This window comes from Bos taurus, chromosome 2 (genome assembly GCF_002263795.3).
Source record: "Bos taurus isolate L1 Dominette 01449 registration number 42190680 breed Hereford chromosome 2, ARS-UCD2.0, whole genome shotgun sequence".
Lineage (NCBI taxonomy): Eukaryota > Metazoa > Chordata > Mammalia > Artiodactyla > Bovidae > Bos > Bos taurus.
The window spans coordinates 131,705,867-131,725,453 of NC_037329.1; the positions used below are offsets into that span (position 1 = coordinate 131,705,867).

General features: G+C 39.0%; 1 protein-coding gene and 1 long non-coding RNA gene across 22 annotated transcripts in view; one reads left to right on the forward strand and one right to left on the reverse strand.

Moving 5' to 3' along the window:
• Window positions 1–19,587, forward strand: part of EIF4G3 (eukaryotic translation initiation factor 4 gamma 3) — a 354,574-nt gene that overhangs the window by 222,651 nt on the left and 112,336 nt on the right. For 20 of the 21 annotated variants that reach the window (XM_024982993.2, XM_015460874.3, XM_059880202.1 and 17 more), the window contains one exon: window positions 3,904–4,743. In XM_024982993.2, the coding sequence (XP_024838761.2) occupies window positions 3,904–4,743 (840 nt within the window). Of the gene's footprint in view, window positions 1–3,903; window positions 4,744–4,857; window positions 5,007–19,587 lie in introns of those variants that run through there. The other variant, XM_059880231.1, reaches the window with a different exon arrangement.
• Window positions 13,954–19,587, reverse strand: part of LOC112443421 (uncharacterized) — a 30,111-nt gene continuing 24,477 nt past the window's right edge. Inside the window, exon 4 of the long non-coding RNA XR_003031778.2 lies at window positions 13,954–14,558. This is a non-coding gene — a long non-coding RNA (uncharacterized lncRNA). The remainder of the gene's footprint in view (window positions 14,559–19,587) is intronic.

Sequence of the window (19,587 nt, forward strand, 5' to 3'; positions counted from 1 at the left end):
GATTATAAGACTTAGTGGACATTAAGTATATATGGTGTTTTACCTGTTTCCTGGCTCATGTTAAGTGCTTAATCAATACTAGCTGCCATAATGGTCTGGCTTTCTGTTTCTCATGTTCACAGCTGGACTAGTTACATGCAGACCAGGTTTTCAGACAAATATGTCATTTCCCATTTGTTTTGGTACTTGATAAAAAAGACAGGGAAGATCTCGATTTGTATCAATAGAAAGACTGTTGAGTGAATTAAAACTTTGAGTCCGTGTTGATAGTGTAGACACACAGCTTAAATGATTGAACAATGTTTGGAAAAGTGCATTCAGTCCAGTGTATTGAGGATATGGTATGTATAATTAAATACAAATAAAAATTACCCGTGCCTTAGTATGTTTTAGAAGCACTTGATACAGAGTAGGTATGCAGTGAATGGTATTCTGTTGTAAATTCAACCAGTTGTTATACCAGTGTAGCTCAATAAGGGCACTTTGGAAATTTAGGATGAGACTGTTCTCTGTCAAATGAGACTGTCCCTCAAATAGCAGAATACTTAGCATTCCTGGCCTCTCCCCGACTAAGTGATAGTAACACTGTCATTTGTAGCTCCTGACAACCAAAGGGTGCCCGTCTAGGACGTTGGTTGTACTACCCTGTGAGAATAAAAGGAGCAGTTTTTCCTTTTTATAAATTTGACATTCATTTTAGAAACTGGTTAAGCAGAAAGAAAAATTATCTGTCTCATTATCTATATTATAACGTGTATGTAATTCTAGGCTTTCTCATATGGATATATGTTAATATTATAATATTTTTTGTTGCTGTTTTTACCAGTAGTTTATTCTCTACATGCAGTTGTGCCCTGTTTTTTAAAAAAGTGTCTTTTATTATAAACACCTTTCTGTATCATTAAATGCTCTTTTAAAAGCTTATTTTAAATGATTGCAATACTATGCCATTATATTCCCACGCCATTATTTCTTTAACAAATCCCTTATTGATAGACATTTAATTTATTTTCCTATTTTTGCTCTTATAAATATTGTTGCTTTAAATATTACACACCTGTCTTTGCTCACTCTTCAATGATTATTTTCTTTAAAAAGTTCTTCAAGATGAAATTCCCACAGATTCCTAAAAATGGCCAAATAGTATAAACATTTTGAATGCAGTATATTAGATTTCAAACTATCATGGCTTTGCAAAGCATACTCTTAATAGTAAAAGTTCTTAGAGAAATAAAATTCGTGTTCTTTGTGACCTATTATTTCTTTCAGCTTTCTGTATTAAAACCTTAATGAATTCATTAAAGGACTTATTTCAGAATAAGGAGCTCACAAAAACAATTTTAAATTTTGTTTCTTGTTTTCTTTATTAATGTTAGATATTTCGAAAGAGTATATGGAAGTTTCACAAATCTGCTTTTGTTTGATTTTTTTACTCAAATTAATAATTGAATTGATATACTCTTGTTAATGTGAGATTTGCTCTTTTCTAATGTTTGATTCATCTAGGTTTCATTCGGTGGTCATAAAGGGTGGTTAATATTCTGATGTGCTTTAAAAGCGGTATCTTCTAATGTGAGTGACCCTTGTAGCAGTTATTCCAGTGAATTGGAAATTCATTTGGGATATTTTAATAAATACATATTCAGTTCAATTCAGTCGCTCAGTCGTGTCTGACTCTTTGCGACCCCATGAATTGCAGCACACCAGGCCTCCCTGTCCATCACCAACTCCCGCAGTTCACTCAAACCCACGTCCATCAAGTTGCCATACAGCCATCTCATCCTCTGTCGTCCCCTTTTCCTCCTGCCCCCAATCCTTCGCAGCATCAGAGTCTTTTCCAGTGAGTCAACTCTTTGCATGAGGTGGCCAAAGGACTGGAGTTTCAGCTTTAGCATCATTCCTTCCAAAGGAATCCCAGGACTGATCTCCTTCAGAATGGACTGGTTGGATCTCTTTGCAGTCCAAGGGACTCTCAAGAGTCTTCTCCAACACCACAGTTCAAAAGCATCAATTCTTCGGCGCTCAGCCTTCTTCACAGTCCAACTCTCACATCCATACATGACCACTAGAAAAACCATAGCCTTGACTAGACGAACCTTTGTTGGCAAAGTAATGTCTCTGCTTTTTAATATGCTATCTAGGTTGGTCATAACTTTCCTTCCAAGGACTAAGTGTCTTTTAATTTCATGGCTGCATTCACCATCTGCAGTGATTTTGGAGCCCAGAAAAATAAAGTCTGACACTGTTTCCACTGGTTCCCCATCTATTTCCCATGAAGTGATGGAACCGGATGCCATGATCTTCATTTTCTGAATGTTGAGCTTTAAGCCAACTTTTTCACTCTCCACTTTCACCTTCATCGAGAGGCTTTTGAGTTCCTCTTCACTTTCTGCCATAAGGGTGGTGTCATCTGCGTATCTGAGGTTATGGATATTTCTCCCGGCAATCTTGATTCCAGCTTGTGCTTCTTCCAGCCCAGCGTTTCTCATGAAATATAATAGATGTATTTCTTTGAAATGTTTTTGTCTCTTGCCCAGGCAACTTAGTCTGAGGTATTTGGCTTTGAGAACCGATGGACCTTATTTCTCCATTATAGTAAATAGGCAGAGTTTTAGAAACACTGGATGCTAAGCCCATCAATTAAAGTGAATTTTAAAGCCAATAAAAGTAGTTGCAGTGAATGAATTAGCCTTTAACAGTTTAATTTTGCCATCTGTTTATCTGATTAATGAGCATATTTTCTTTGACAGGCTTACTTGAAATTTATTGTAAACACTCAGTTTCACTGATGCATAAAGATTTTTGGCAGAGAAAGTTAAGTCCCTTTCAGTTTAGTTTGTCTTTTAGCAGCGCTTAAAATTTTTGTTTGCATTTGGTGAGCATACTCCTGAGTATCTGTTTTTATCACTGGAGCCTGTTTGGTTTCCAGTCTCGTAGTTCCTAAACAGAACCATCTAAGGCTCCTCTGATTTTATCTTCCTAGGCATGAATCACATGTTTGTTTACCTGGAATTTTAAAATATGGAAATTGTCATGAGTTAGCATTTCTTTCATTTTTCTGGTACCTTTATTATGATTATCGATTTGTCACTCTTACTCTCATTGTTTCTCTGTGTGTAGACACACGTTTTATATATTTTTCTCATATAAAGTGTTGTTTTAAATTGGACTTAATAGTCTGAATGTTAATTTTGGTTTCTCTTTAAAGAATATATATATATTTTTTACTGTTGAAGATATAAGATAAATCTCTGGTTTTATTCCTTAACACTATTTCTAGTTATATGCTTCTTTTCAGAAATATAAGTTAAATTAACATCTCAATGAATTTTTATGTTCAGAAACTTGATTTCCCTGATAATTGATTTCATTGATAATAAATGACACCATGATAATTTTTCTTGAAATGATTTTTTATGCAAGCAATACAAGTTATAAAAATCTCACCACATGCAGAAATATGTAGAATAAAAAATAATATCTGTGTCTAATTAAATCTCCAATTATTTACCCTTAAACTGTCCTGTCCCACCACTATAGTGTATCCTTGGTAGAAAAATTTTACACAGAACATCTCTCCACCTTAAAGAAAAGCCCTATTCTCATCCCAAGAATTGTTTCCTTTTAGTTTTGATGAGATTTTTCCATTGTATTCTTGACATAATCATTTGGTAAATTAACTCCTCTTACTTTGAAATAAACTTTATATGTGTTGGAGGTTAAGTAGTAACAGAAAATAGAATAGAAATATGCAGTGTTTTTGGAGTGGCAAAATAATATTTTGATCTGTCTTCTGTTGCTCATGTTTTAGAATAAGAGATTAAAAGAATTATCCCCAAATAATACAATATAATCTTTGATCCAAAAATTATTCTTAAATCTCTTTCTTTTTTTGCTCCCCAGAAGAGAAGCCAAAACCAGATCCAGTGTTAAAGACTCCTTCCCCAGTCCTTAGGCTAGCCCTCAGTGGAGAGAAGAAAGAACAAGCAGGCCCGACGTCTGAGATTACTGCAGTAGAGTCCATACCAGAGCTTCCTCTGCCTCCATCCCCTACTGCTATTTCTCCACTTGCTCGAAGTACAATTACTTCTCCCACCTCTGTTGCTCTTAGTAGCCAACCAATATTCACCACTGCAATTGATGACAGATGTGAACTCTCTTCCTCAAAAGAAGATACAATTCCTATTCCCAGCCCCACATCTTGCACAGAAGCATCAGATCCTTTACCAACAGATGAAATTGATGATGATATATGCAAGAAATCTTGTAGTGTAGCACCAAATGATATTCCACTGATTTCTAGTACTAACCTAATTAATGAAATGAATGGAGTTAATGAAAAATTACCAGCCACGGAAAGCATTGTGGAAATAGTAAAACAGGAGGTGTTACCGCTGACTCTTGAATTGGAGATTTTGGAAAATCCCCCTGAAGAAATCAAAGTGGAGTGTGTCCCAACTCCCATCACCCCTTCGATAGTTCCCTCCTCTTCTCCGTCTCCTCCAGCTCCTCCAGCTTCTCCTTCTCCCACACCAGTTATCGTTCCTGCTGCTGCCACCAGTGTTAATACTGGTCGTGGTTCCACCGGAGTCCAGAGAGCCTTCGAAGAGGGCGAGAACATAAGAACTTGCCTTAGTGAAGATGCAAAAGAGATTCAGAACAAAGTAGAGGTAGAAGCAGATGGGCAAACAGAAGAGATTGTGGATTCTCAGAACTTAAGTTCAAGAAAGAGCCCAGTCCCAGGTAAGTCATTCTGTTATTAATTGTATTATGCTTGGTGAACATGAAAACGCAGCAGTATGAAAACGCAGCAGTATTTGAGTTATTTTTTAATTGGCTACTTTCCTTGACTTCCAGAAACACCAAATGAATGCTGAAATTCCTAGTCTGATTTCTTCCGCGGTGTGTTTATGTTTTAGTGCATCCAGCAAAGAGTTACTCCATTGTCTAAAAATGCAAATGAAATATCAAATATACAAAATGCCTCCAAGGTATATGTCACTGTACATGTGTTTTTTGTTTTTGCCTCGTTCATAACAATCATTTCCTCTGGGGTTAATTTTGTTGCTTTGGGGATGGAAACCAGTCAAACCCAGCGTGGTCTGTAGTCCCAAATCTTGTCTTCTCAGAATTTTAAAACCTAGTCAATCCTTAACTTAAAAGAAGTCCTCTGTACAATATCTCTTCTTTAATCTTGCTTAAGGAAAAGAGCAATCAGAATGTCAAAGGTTTATTACTAGTTCTGGAACATAAATGTACCCTTTCTGTCTCACAGATAAGTATAATGCTCTTCCATTTTTTCTTTTTAAAGTTTCATTTCCTGTAATATTAATTTATTATTACTTAATATCATTAGTATGACCAAAGTATTACATGCTTCTGAATTCAGAATTATTTCTTTTTAATGTAGCATCACCTAGAATTGTGGATCTGACCATTAGGTTTTTATAATATTGATCAAAAGTTATCTGAGGTTTATCAACTATTCTTGATTCAGTAGCCGATAAGAATATGGCTTTTAACGAGTCAGCATAGCCTGTCTTCTAGACATTGCTCTGTATTGTATAATTTGCTCTTTGTGTACCTGTCAGGTTGCTCAGTTTGACAAATGAGTGCTCTGCCTGCGATCTAGATATGTACTGGGGATGTTTTAGTCACCTACATCCCTGTTGTTTATTACCTATTCTGACCTGTCTAGTAGGAAATTTGGCAAGTCAAGTTTAAGATGTGGCTCTCCCACCCAACTCAGTTCTCAAGGTGATTCCCTCATGAAAGTCTGTGAGAGGGGTCTGGTTCCTTGGAATTGCAGAACATCTAGTTCCATGGTGAACCGGAACACGAAAACAAACAGTGCCAGGCAGCTGGGACTGGGAGAAATTTATCATAAATGTTTATGAATCACCTGTTTCCTCAACAGACTGGCCTCTGTAACCATCAGTACTCAGAGTGCCGTCACTGTTGTAGGAACCTTCTTCCTTGGTAGGGCAATGATGTAGGCAGGGCTTTTTCATTACTCTTTGAACAAAACAGTCTTATTTTTGGTGTGGCTGCGGGTGAGTGCGCCTCCAAAGAACGTTTGTTTGTTCGAGAATAGTAATTTGTTTGACCCTTGATTTTTTTCCCCTTCGTTTACCAACCTGTGAGTTGTTTTTCAACAACTAGTGATATGGTAGTTCCAAAAATAGGAGAGGCTATTGAAGACAAATGTTTTAAAACATCCAAACAAACAATAGAAAGGAAAAGCAGGCATAGAGAATGCAAGTCAAAGATACAAACTATATCTCAGAACTGAAATTAAGTGTAAAGCAGAATTCTACATTGATGTCCTACTTAACACTCATCCCTGATAATCATTCATTCTTTTAAGCAATTCGTCACTTAAGTGGCCTGGTATTATAAGACAGCTCCCCTGGATAAATGGACAAACAGAATTTAGGGCTAAGTAATCTTTATACCATGGTATAATTCTTTTCCAAAATGCAGATTGCTTTTGGAATTAGTAATATTAGTCACGAGCACCTTTGCTCAGCTGTAAAGCAGAAGATAACAAAAAGAGAAAAACCATCTTTTGTATGATTAGGGACAAGGTAGATGTTGGTGATGTCAGGAAGTAAAGTGTCTTGGCATTTTTCTAGTTTCATGATATTTCTTAACCTATAAATGTATTTTGGAGGAACTAGAAGTTCAAAGTTTCCATTTTATATCTTATACTCTTCAAAATCCAAAGTAAATGAACCTTAAGAAACCATGTACCTCTAGCATTTTTTTTAAATTGTAGTGCTTACCAAAAACATTCCTGAGTCTCTCATTTCAGTATTAATATTTGTTAATGTTATTGCTACGAAAGTTAACAGTGAAAATTAACTCATCGTTCTTTTTATCCACCTCAAATTGTCATATGCTTAATGACTACAGTCTTTTTTGCACTTACTCATTTAGTTTACTTCATTTATTTTGAGAGGTTATTAAAACCATAATACTTTGGCTCAGTATCAGCCTTTTGTTGTTGACTTTTGAAAATAGCTCTTATCTCTGCCTGAGGATGAGCACTTTAAAGCAGATTCAGAAACCAGTTGCTTTTGACAGGTGTGATGCATCGAAGCATATAGTAGTTGGTATAGAGGTACTTATTTTAAAGCAGTAAAGTCAGACATAAGGGGTGTGGCCCATTACTTCTGATGGGAAACATTTTTTGCAACTATTTAGGTTGACTGGCACAAATTGCAGCAATTCTGGATACTTGGGGTTGCAGAGAAAGCCCTATAAAATGAGAGTTGTTTGTACCTTCAGGGTATGCTGAGAAGCCTCAGAGATGGGGGAGACATTTGATTACCTGATCTGTACTATCACTTGAACAGTTAAACATGAAAAAAATACGTATTTAACTGATTTAAGTCTTAGGAATTTTTATTATGGGTTTTATTATACTTGGTGAGAGAAGAAGAGAGAATTTCAGAATTTGTGCAAAAACGTTCCCCACTTACCCATTCAGGAATTCATTTTGTGCAGTTTCAGGAGTGTTGTACTGTACAACATGCATGCTGTATAACATGAGTTTTTTCACTCTTAAAAACAATAGTGATTTTTTTCTTCTACTTTTCTTGTTTCTACTTGATATAAAACTATTATTTGAAATTCTTTTGGCAGAAGGTGGTGTCTGATCTGTCTTCTGGCTTTGTTCATGGTGTGTTACTTCTTGGCATATTTTATAAATTTGTTTTATGAATTTATCTTCAGCTAAACTTTGCTGGTTTGTGTATATTGAAGGCAGGTCCTCCCAAAGCAGATTTTTGTTTGTTTATTACTGCATGTCTTGGGGAGAGCATTAACTGGTATGTAATCTGAGTTTTGTCCTAAAACAACCTTCATACCACAATGTAAATGCATTCCCTGTGTATACTAATGTTTAGGATAATGGAATCTCTGCCACCTAGTTGAAACAAAACTTCTTTCTTTGTCATCACTCTGGGTTGGTTCACTGGTTTATTTTGGTCTCTGTTCTAGCATTCTTTTCACTCTGTTAGAGAAGTATCAGGGCTTTTTATGAGAATTCCAGTTCCAAGTCCCTGCTTTGTAGAGATCCAAGCTCTTGTTTCTCTCATGTGGGTGTTTAGATATAAACTTTTTTATAGACACATACATGGCAAAATAGGAAGTCAAGAGATACCTGGAGTAACAGGCACGTTTGCCCTTCAAGTACAAAATGAAGCAGGACGAAGGATAACAGAACTTGCCAAGAGAACACACTGGTCATAGAAAACACCATCTTCCAACAACTCTATACGTGGACGTCACCAGATGGTCAACACCAAAAGAGATTGATTATATTATTTGCAGCCAGAGGTGGAGAAGCTCTATACAGTCAGCAAGAATAAGACCCGGAGCTGACTGTGGCTTATATCATGAACTGCTTATTGCAAAATTCTGACTTAAATTGACGAAAGTAGGGAAAACCACACTAGACCATTCAGGTATGACATAAATCAAATCCCTTATGATTATACAGTGGAAGTGACAAACAGATTCAAGGGGTTAGATCTGATAGACAGTGCCTGAAGAACTATGGACAGAGGTTTCTAACATTGTACAGGAGGCAGTGATGAAAATTACCCCCAAGAAAAGAAATGCAAAAAGGCAAAATGGTTGTCTAAGGAAGCCTTACAAATAGGTGAGAAAAGAAGAGAAGCAAAAGGCAAAGGAGAAAAGGAAAGATATACCCAATTGAATGCAGAGTTCCAAAGAATAGCAAGGAGAGATGAGAGCCTTCCTAAGTGATCAGTGCAAAGAAATAGAGGAAAACAATAGAATGGGAAAGACTAGAGATCTCTTCAAGAAAATGAGAAATACCAAGGGAGCATTTCTTGCAAAAATGGGCACAATAAAGGACAAAAACGGTATGGACCCAACAGAAGCAGAAGATATTAAGAAGAGGTGGCAAGAATACACAGAAAAACTATACAAAAAAGATCTTAATGACCCAGATAACCACGATGGTGTGCATACTCACCTAGAGCCAGACATCCTGGAGTGCGAAGTCAAGTGGGCCTTATCACTGCGAACAAAGCTAGAGAATTTGATGGAATTACAGCTGAGCCATATCAGACCCTCAAAGTTGATGCTGTGAAAGTGCTGCACTCAGTATGCCAGCAAACGTGGAAAACTCAGCAGTGGCCACAGAACTGGAAAAGGTCAGTTTTCATTCCAGCCCCAAAGAAAGAAAGTGCCAAAGAATGTGCAAACTACTGCACAGTTGCACTCATCTCACATGCTAGCAAAGTAATGCTCAAAATTCTCCAAGCTAAACTCCCAACAGTATGTGAACCAAGAACTTGCAGATATTCAAGATGGATTTAGAAAAGGCAGAGGAACCAGAGGTCAGATTGCCAACATCTGTTGGATCATAGAAAAAGCAAGAGAGTTCCAGAAAAACATCTACTTCTGCTTCATTGAATGCACTGAAGCCTTTGACTCTGTGGATCACAACAAACTGTAGAAAAAATTTAAAGAGATAGGAATACCAAACCATCTCACCTGCCTCCTAAGAAACCTGTTAGCAGGTCAAGAAGCAACAGTTAGAGCCGGACATAAAACAAAGGACCGGTTCTATGTTAGAATTGAGTACATCACGGCTGTATATTGTCACCCTCCTTATTTAACTTATATGATGAGTATATCATGTGAAATGCTGGGCTGGATGAAGCACAAGCTGGAATCAACATTGCCAGGAGAGATACCAATAACCTCAGATACGCAGATGACACCACACTTATGTCAGAAAGCAAAGAGGAACTAAAGAGCCTCTTTATGAAAGTGAAAGAGAAGAGTGAAAAGGCTGGCTTAAAACTCAACGTTCAAAAAATGAAGGTCATGGCATCCGGTGCCATCACTTCCTGGCAAATAGATGGGTTAACAATGGAAACAGTGACAGACTTTATTTTCTTGGGCTCCAAAATCACTGCAGATGATGACTGCAGACGCTTGCTCCTTGGAAGAAAAGTTATGGCTAACCTAGACATCATGTTGAAAAGCAGACACATTACCTTGCTGACAAAGGTCTGTATAGTCAAAGCTGTGGTTTTTCCAGTAGTCGTGTATGCATGTAAGAGCTGAACCGTGAAGAAGGCTGCACGTGGTGCTGGAGAAGACTCTCAGGAGTTCCTTGGACAGCAAGGAGATCTGGTTGATTGATTGATTGATTGATCAAATCAGTCAATCCTAAACGAAATCATTCCTGAATATTCATTGGAAGGACTGATACTGAAGCTAAAGTTCCAGTACTTTGGCCACCTGATGAGAAGAGCTGACTCATTGGAAAAGACCCTGATGCTGGGAAAGATTGAGGACAGGAGGAGAAGGGGGCGACAGAAGATAAGGTGGTTGGATGACATCATTGACTCGATAGACATGAGTTTGAGCAAACTCTGGGAGTTGGGGATGGACATGGAAGCCTAGCGTGCTGCAGTCCATGGGGTCGCAAAGAGTTGGACATGATTTAGTGACTGAACAACAACACAGCATGCCATATACCCAGTATTGTAGCAGTTGCAGAGGTAGCAGCAACTGACCTTGTTTATGTGGCTTCCAAGAGTTTGCCTTAGATTCATTTAGGCTCAGCTAAGGTTGAACGATGGTTTCCAGTTTCTGTAGGTTGAAGATGAGAGATTTATTTCTCAAATGGAAATATGATTGTATGTTTTAAGAGATGTTAATAAAATTCTGATTCACAGAGCCAATCACTTTGCTCTTCTCACTTTAGTAGGCAGATAATAAAAGAAAGTCTTTCAGTTTGTGTAAACTAATCTGAAAAAGACTTATTTTAAAAACCATAGCCTGAAGGTCTGCATCAGTAATAAGAAATTTGAAATTTGTTCTTGCCTTTGTTTGACTTAAACTTTCTAAGAAGTATTTGAAATTATTCCTGGAATATTTAGTTACTGGGGCTGAAAATAGATCCCAAGTGGTTTGAGAGTCCCACAAGCGCAGTCCTTCCTATAATGTGTACCCATCTAACCTAACTTCTCACTATCCTCTAGAGAAATACCTTCTGAACCTTGTGAACAGACCTTCTTACACGTTCCCTACTGCATTGTCGTTTATCAACTCCAGTAGAGCAATTGTGAAAGTAAGGACTGTTTGCTCCCTTTTCTAGAGGCTTGAGTCTGAGTGATCCTTAGGCTTAAGTAAATGGAAATGACTGGATTTCGCCACCTTGTTCATCAAAATATTTTCAACAAAGCTGCCTGAAAAGTACATTTCTCCTGTCGTTCTTGTGTTCCTGTTGCCTTCCACAGTGAAATTTAAGCACTCTCTGGAGACCGCTGGCTCTGGGTTAAATTCTGTCTATATTCATATGCTATGGAATGAGCCCAGACACCTACCTGATGGTAGAGCTTATCCACAGACTCATGTGCCAAGTCTTTCTGGCAAGCGTTGTGCACAGGTCCTCTTTGCCTCTTCAAATGGTATACCATTCCCCACTGTTTACAAAAGTTCATTTCTTTGCAACATGAGCCTTGAAGTTTCATTCTTTGGTTATTAATTAACTTGTCATATGTATCTCCGTGAATAGACATAGATTCTTTGTTCTAAATTCAGCCCACTTTCCCCCAGACTTAGAAATTAATCTACTTCGAAAAGAAACCATTGTTCTCAACTGGCTTTTAGACAGGGTAGTCCAGACAGTTTAGAGGACTGTTGTTCTCTTTCAGCAAGCCTGGTTGTGCTGAAAGCTTACTCTTTCTGCAGTATGCATCTTCACCTTGCACATAGTAGTCTTGACAAGGAAATTTTCACTACTAACAGAAAAAATGTGCAAAATGCATTTCCTTAAATACGTGTTTTTTCTCCACTTTTCTATTGCTGTATTATTAGTACTTGGTAATTTTGTTGCAGTCATAATGAAGTCATCTTTTCATGTTTATAAGACCTTTTCTTAGGTATCGCAAACATTAATCTTATGATTTAAAGTTCTTTATGAGATACAATTATTCTCACTTGGCTATTAACAAAAATAAGCCATGGAAGTAAATTGGGTTTTGCAGGGTCACAAGAAGAGTTACAACCCAAGCCTTCTTTCATGTCACATGTCTATTGTTTTTCTAACATGCTGTTTGTGTTGTTATAAGGTTTTTTTAACCTTTTCAGGATTTAGGGAGTTACATTTATGCATGTTTAAAAGGAGTTGCGAAAGCCCGCTTGTGTCAGCCACAAATAGTTAATGAGAGTCTACTAATTTATACATTGTTCTGGGCGCTTGAGATTCATCACTGAAGAATTCAGTGATCCCTGCCCTAGTTGTAATATATTAGAAAGTTTTAAGTAGTCTATATTCTGTCTATATTCATATGCTATGTGAATATGAATTCTTTTCCCTGCTGGAAAAAGAAATGCTGGAAGGCCATCAGGTAATAACAGTTAAAGTGAAAGTGTTAGTCACTCAGTCGTGTCTGACTCTTAGTGATCCCATGGACTATAGCCCACCAGGCTCCTCTGTCCATGGAATTCTCCAGGCAGGAATGCTGAAGTAGGTAGCCATTGCCTTCTCCAGGGGATCTCCCCAACCCAGGGATTGAACCCGGGTCTCCTGCACTGCAGGCAGTTTCTTTACTGTCTGAGCCATCAGGGAAGCCCTAATAATGATAACATTTAAATAATATGATTAAAGTTTTATTCCTCTATAGAAAATGAAATTTGAGCAAAGATGGAAGAGGAAGAATAATCTATACTCTTAACCAAATTCTGTGATTTTTCGTGTCCACTTTTCCTTTAGAGAACAGTATTTTACTTTGTCTTCTTTCTTAAATTTCGGTAGGCAGAGCACTGTGGGCAGGATTACCTGCTGTGAATGTAAGCGCCTGGGGAAGCACATGCTGCCCACCACCAGCCACTCCTCTTACAATCCCCCTGTTGTAAACCCTGTAATCAACCCAGCCTTCCGCACACTCAGCAGATGACTTTGTTTCTGTCTTCTGTTTAGAAAACTGAGTGCCCGGTGTATACCTTTTTGTGCCTTCTGTTGGAGCTGCAACCTGTCTCTATCCACACTTTCATACAAATTTACTACCTTCCCTTTTCAGTCTCCAGATTTCTTTCTTATTGTAAATATGCTGAATTCTCTCTCAGACCATAAACACACCCTCACTCCTATACATCCATTTGCTGCTGCTAAGTCACTTCAGTCGTGTCCGACTCTGTGCGACCCCATAGACGGCAACCCACCAGGCTCTCCCCATCCCAGGGATTTTCCAGGCAAGAACACTGGAGTGGGTTGCCATTTCCTTCTCCAATGCATGAAAGTGAAAAGTGAAAGTGAAGTCGCGCAGTCATGTCCAACTCTTAGCGACCCCATGGACTGCAGCCTACCAGGCTCCTCTGTCTGTGGGATCTTCCAGGCAAGAGTACTGGAGTGGGGTGCCATCGCCTTCTCTGACACGTCCATTTCGTTATGACTTAAAATCATGTTTCATCTTACCCAGTCTTCTCAAGAATAGTCTACCATTTCTGATTTTACTCTGTCACTATTACTAATGTAGTCTGATTTATGCTCCCAATATGCTATAATATTGGTCTTTTTACCACTTTTAATACTATTGCATTCTCTTCTTTTTTAATTTATTTATTGTAATTTATATGCAATAAAATTCACTTTTTAACATTAATTTCTGTGAATTTAGACAGACATGTAAAGTCATGTAATCACCACCAGTTAAAATACACAAGTTTCACCACCCCCAAAAGTTCCCTCATATTTCAGTTATATTCTGCTGATATGATTCAACACATTCTTCATGGGTAATTTCATCTAATGGTAGATGGCTCCAGTGGTATGTGTTATTGAATTTTTTTTATCTCCATTCCAACCTCTCTTCTTAGTTTCCGTCTTACATTCCAATTGCCTGCCAAATATCTCCACTTGGAAATCCCATAGTCGTCATATTCAGTACCAAAGTAATCATCAGTTAATCACACCCAGTCTCTTTATTTTATGTCAGTGGCACTGGCTTTAATTAAGCTAAAATCCTTAATGTAAATTCCCTGTTGACAGATTTCCTCCTTGAGTCATTCTTTTATCATGTGTGGTCATTTAACAAGAGTCTCTCATTTTACCTGATATGGGTGTTGAATTTGTCCCCTCCACTCCATTTTCTCCTGCCTTAGACCTGCACTTCTGCATGAATACCTCTCATTTTTGTGGCTCCAGCTTTGGCCCCTTCAAGTTCATTCTCCACCAAGTAGTTCTCTCTTTAAAGTAGAGATGTGGTCTTGCATTTCTGCTTAAACCCTTCAGAGGCCCTGGGGAATGTTCACCCTCACGATAAACACTAAGCTGCTCACTTTTGACTGTAATGTCTTCTTGTTATATTTTGTTGTAGCACCAGTTCTCTCAGTATATATCCATAAGATCTGAATGTGACTTTCCATGTATTTGATTAGTCCAGACACCAGCTGTAAAGTGTAGTGGTGAAGATCAAAGCAACAGAGTCAGATCTCCTGAATCTTGTCCTTTTCCCTTGTCTATCTCTGTGACCTTGAGTTTCTTAACTCTGAATTGATTTTCTCTGGAAAATGAAGATAATAATAGTATTTACTTCATAAATGTGTAGTGACAGTGAAATATGCTATATATATAAAGCACTTAGCATAGTGTCTAGCACATATTAAGGACTCTATAATAATGTTAAATATTATTAATATTAGTATTTTCAACTAGCATGACAGGCCCAAAGGTTCTCTTTCAGCAAATGAGTGTCATGATTCCCTTAGGAATTTATGTTCCAGAGGAGAGAAGCTCTTGAATAGGATGGCATCTGAAAAGTTCTTAATTAAATTCTGGGCTTGAGATGGTAGAAAATCCTTAGAATAGTTCCTGTATGCACACATATAACTTTGATTAAAGGATTTGTACTATTCAGTTCAGTTCAGTTCAGTCGCTCAGTCGTGTCCGACTCTTTGCGACCCCATGAATCCCAGCACTCCAGGCCTCCCTGTCCATCACCAACTCGCGGAGTTCACTCAGACTCACATCCATCGAGTCAGTGATGCCATCCAGCCATCTCATCCTCTGTCGTCCCCTTCTCCTCCTGCCCCCAATCCCTCCCAGCATCAGAGTCTTTTCCAATGAGTCAACTCTTCGCATGAGGTGGCCAAAGGACTGGAGTTTCAGCTTTAGCATCATTCCTTCCTTCCAAAGAAATCCCAGGGCTGATCTCCTTCAGAATGGACTGGTTGGATCTCCTTGCAGTCCAAGGGACTCTCAAGAGTCTTCTCCAACACCACAGTTCAAAAGCATCAATTCTTCGGCGCTCAGCCTTCTTCACAGTCCAACTCTCACATCCATACATGACCACTGGAAAAACCATAGCCTTGACTAGACGAACCTTTGTTGGCAAAGTAGTGTCTCTGCTTTTGAATATGCTATCTAGGTTGGTCATAACTTTCCTTCCAAGGACTAAGCGTCTTTTAATTTCATGGCTGCATTCACCATCTGCAGTGATTTTGGAGCCCAGAAAAATAAAGTCTGACACTGTTTCCACTGTTTTCCCATCTATTTCCCATGAAGTGATGGGACCAGATGCCATGATCTTCATTTTCTGAATGTTGAGCTTTAAGCCAACTTTTTCACTCTCCACTTTCACCTTCATCGAGAGGCTTTTTGAGTTCCTCTTCACTTTCTGCCATAAGGGTGGTGTCATCTGCATATCTGAGGTTATTGATATTTCTCCCGGCAATCTTGATTCCAGCTTGTGTTTCTTCCAGTCCAGCATTTCTCATGATGTACTCTGCATATAAGTTAAATAAACAGGGTGACAATATACAGCCTTGATGTACTCCTTTTCCTATTTGGAACCAGTCTGTTGTTCCATGTCGAGTTCTAACTGTTGCTTCCTGACCTGCATACAGATTTCTCAAGAGGCAGATTAGGTGTTCTGGTATTCCCATCTCTTTCAGAATTTTCCACAGTTTATTGTGATCCACACAGTCAAAGGCTTTGGCATAGTCAATAAAGCAGAAATAGATGTTTTTCTGGAACTCTCTTGCTTTTTCCATGATCCAGCGGATGTTGGCAATTTGATCTCTGGTTCCTCTGCCTTTTCTAAAACCAGCTTGAACCTCAGGAAGTTCACAGTTCACATATTGCTGAAGCCTGGCTTGGAGAATTTTAAGCATTACTTTACTAGCATGTGAGATGAGTGCAATTGTGCGGTAGTTTGAGCATTCTTTGGCATTACCTTTCTTTGGAATTGAAGTGAAAACTGACCTTTTCCAGTCCTGTGGCCACTGCTGAGTTTTCCAAATTTGCTGGCATATTGAGTGCGGCACTTTCACAGCATCATCTTTCAGGATTTGGAATAGCTCAACTGGAATTCCATCACCTCCACTAGCTTTGTTCGTAGTGATGCTTTCTAAGGCCCACTTGACTTCACATTCCAGGATGTCTGGCTCTAGGTCAGTGATCACACCATCGTGATTATCTGGCTCGTGAATATCTTTTTTGTACTGTTCTTCTGTGTATTCCTGCCATCTCTTCTTGATATCTTCTGCTTCTGTTAGGTCCATACCATTTCTGTCCTTTATCGAGCCCATCTTTGCATGAAATGTTCCTTTGCTATCTCTGATTTTCTTGAAGAGATCTCTAGTCTTTCCCATTCTGTTGTTTTCCTCTATTTCTTTGCATTGATCGCTGAAGAAGGCTTTTTTATCTCTTCTTGCTATTCTTTGGAACTCTGCATTCAGATGTTTATATCTTTCCTTTTTTCCTTTGCTTTTCTCTTCTCTTCTTTTCACAGCTATTTGTAAGCCCTCCCCAGACAGCCATTTTGCTTTTTTGCATTTCTTTTCCATGGGGATGGTATTGATCCCTGTCTCCTGTACAGTGTCATGAACCTTATTCCGTAGCTCATCAGGCACTCTATCTATCAGATCTAGGCCCTTAAATCTATTTCTCACTTCTACTGTATAATCATAAGGGATTTGATTTAGGTCATACCTGAATGGTCTAGTGGTTTTCCCTACGTTCTTCAATTTAAGTCTGAATTTGGCAATAAGGGGTTCATGATCTGAGCCACAGTCAGCTCCTCGTCTTGTTTTTGCTGACTGTATAGAACTTCTCCATCTTTGGCTGCAAAGAATATAATCAATCTGATTTTGGTGTTGACCATCTGGTGATGTCCATGTATAGAGTCTTCTCTTGTGTTGTTGGAAGAGGTGTTTGTTATGACCAGTGCATTTTCTTGGCAAAACTCCTATTAGTCTTTGCCCTGCTTCATTCCGTATTCCAAGGCCAAATTTGCCTGTTACTTCAGGTGTTTCTTGACTTCCTACTTTTGCATTCCAGTCCCCTATAATGAAAAGGACATCTCTTTTGGGTGTTAGTTCTAAAAGGTCTTGTAGATCTTCATAGAACCGTTCAACTTCAGCTTCTTCAGCATTACTGGTTGGGGCATAGACTTGGATTACTGTGATATTGAATGGTTTGCCCTGGAAACGAACAGAGATCTTTCTGTCCTAACCCAGAGCAAGGTCCTAACTCTTTACAGATCTGTGAAGACTGAGAGAAGTGAAGACTTTGCAGGAGAAAAGTTTGAAGCTAGCAGAGGTGGTTGGTTTATGAAGTTTTAGAAAAGAAACTGTCTCCATATCATACAAGGTGAAGCCACACGTGCTGATGTGGGAAGCTGCAGCAGTGTAAGAAATGAAGGTGGCTACACTAAGCTACAGATTTTCAGTGTAGATGAAACAGCCTTCCGTTGGAAGAAGATGCCATCTAAGATGTTCATAGCTAGAGAGGAGAAGTGTATGCCTGGTTCCAAAGAACAGACTCTCTCGTCAGGAGCTGATGGCATCTGATGCCTCTGAGTTGCAGTCCCTGCTTGTTTGCCATTCTGGAAATCCTAGGGTCCTAAAGAATTCTGCTAAATCTACTCTGCCTGTGCTCTCTACATGGAACAACAAAGCCTGGATGACAACACGTCTGTTGACAACATGGTTTACTGAACATTCTGATCCCACTCTTGAGACATACTACTCAGAAAAAAAGATGCCTTTCAAAATATGACTGCTTATTGACAATGCACCTGGTTACCCAAGAGCTCTGTTGGAGATACACAAGATTCGTGATGTTTTTATGCTTACTAACATAACATCCAAATTTGCTGGCACTGGAAAAGGTCAGTTTTCATTCCAATCCCAAAGAAAGGCAGTGCCAAAGAATGTTCAAACTACTGCACAATTGCACTCATCTCACATGCTAGTAAAGTAATGCTCAAAATTCTCCAAGCCAGGCTTTAGCAATATGTGAACCGTGAACTTGCTGATGTTCAAGCTGGTTTTAGAAAAGGCAGAGGAACCAGAGATCAAATTGCCAACATCAAATTTCCATGATCTGCTGGATCATGGAAAAAGCAAAAGAGTTCCAGAAGAACATCTATTTCTGCTTTATTGACTATGCCAAAGCCTTTGACTGTGTGGATCGCAATAAACTATGGAAAATTCTGAAAGAGATGGGAATACCAGACCACCTAATCTACCTCTTGAGAAATTTGTATGCAGGTCAGGAAGCAATAGTTAGAACTCGACATGGAACAACAGACTGGTTCCAAATAGGAAAAGGAGTACATCAAGGCTGTATATTGTCACCCTGTTTATTTAACTTATATGCAGAGTACATCATGAGAAACGCTGGGCTGGAAGAAACACAAGCTGGAATCAAGATTGCCGGGAGAAATATCAATAACCTCAGATATGCAGATGACACCACCCTTATGGCAGAAAGTGAAGAGGAACTCAAAAGCCTCTCGATGAAGGTGAAAGTGGAGAGTGAAAAAGTTGGCTTAAAGCTCAACATTCAGAAAATGAAGATCATGGCATCTGGTCCCATCACTTCATGGGAAATAGATGGGGAACCAGTGGAAACAGTGTCAGACTTTATTTTTCTGGGCTCCAAAATCACTGCAGATGGTGAATGCAGCCATGAAATTAAAAGACGCTTAGTCCTTGGAAGGAAAGTTATGACCAACCTAGATAGCATATTCAAAAGCAGAGACACTACTTTGCCAACAAAGGTTCGTCTAGTCAAGGCTATGGTTTTTCCAGTGGTCATGTATGGATGTGAGAGTTGGACTGTGAAGAAGGCTGAGCGCCGAAGAATTGATGCTTTTGAACTGTGGTGTTGGAGAAGACTTGAGAGTCCCTTGGACTGCAAAGAGATCCAACCAGTCCATTCTGAAGGAGATCAGCCCTGGGATTTCTTTGGAAGGAAGGAATGATGCTAAAGCTGAAACTCCAGTCCTTTGGCCACCTCATGCGAAGAGTTGACTCATTGGAAAAGACTCTGATGCTGGGAGGGATTGGGGGCAGGAGGAGAAGGGGACGACAGAGCATGAGATGGCTGGATGGCATCACTGACTCAATGGACGTGAGTCTGGGTGGACTCTGGGAGTTGGTGATGGACAGGGAGGCCTGGCGTGCTGCGATTTACACGGTTGCAAGGAGTCGGACACGACTGAGCCACTGAACTAAACTGAACATAACATCCATTCTGTAGCCCGTGAAAAAGGAGTAATTTTGACTTTTAAGTCTTATTATTTA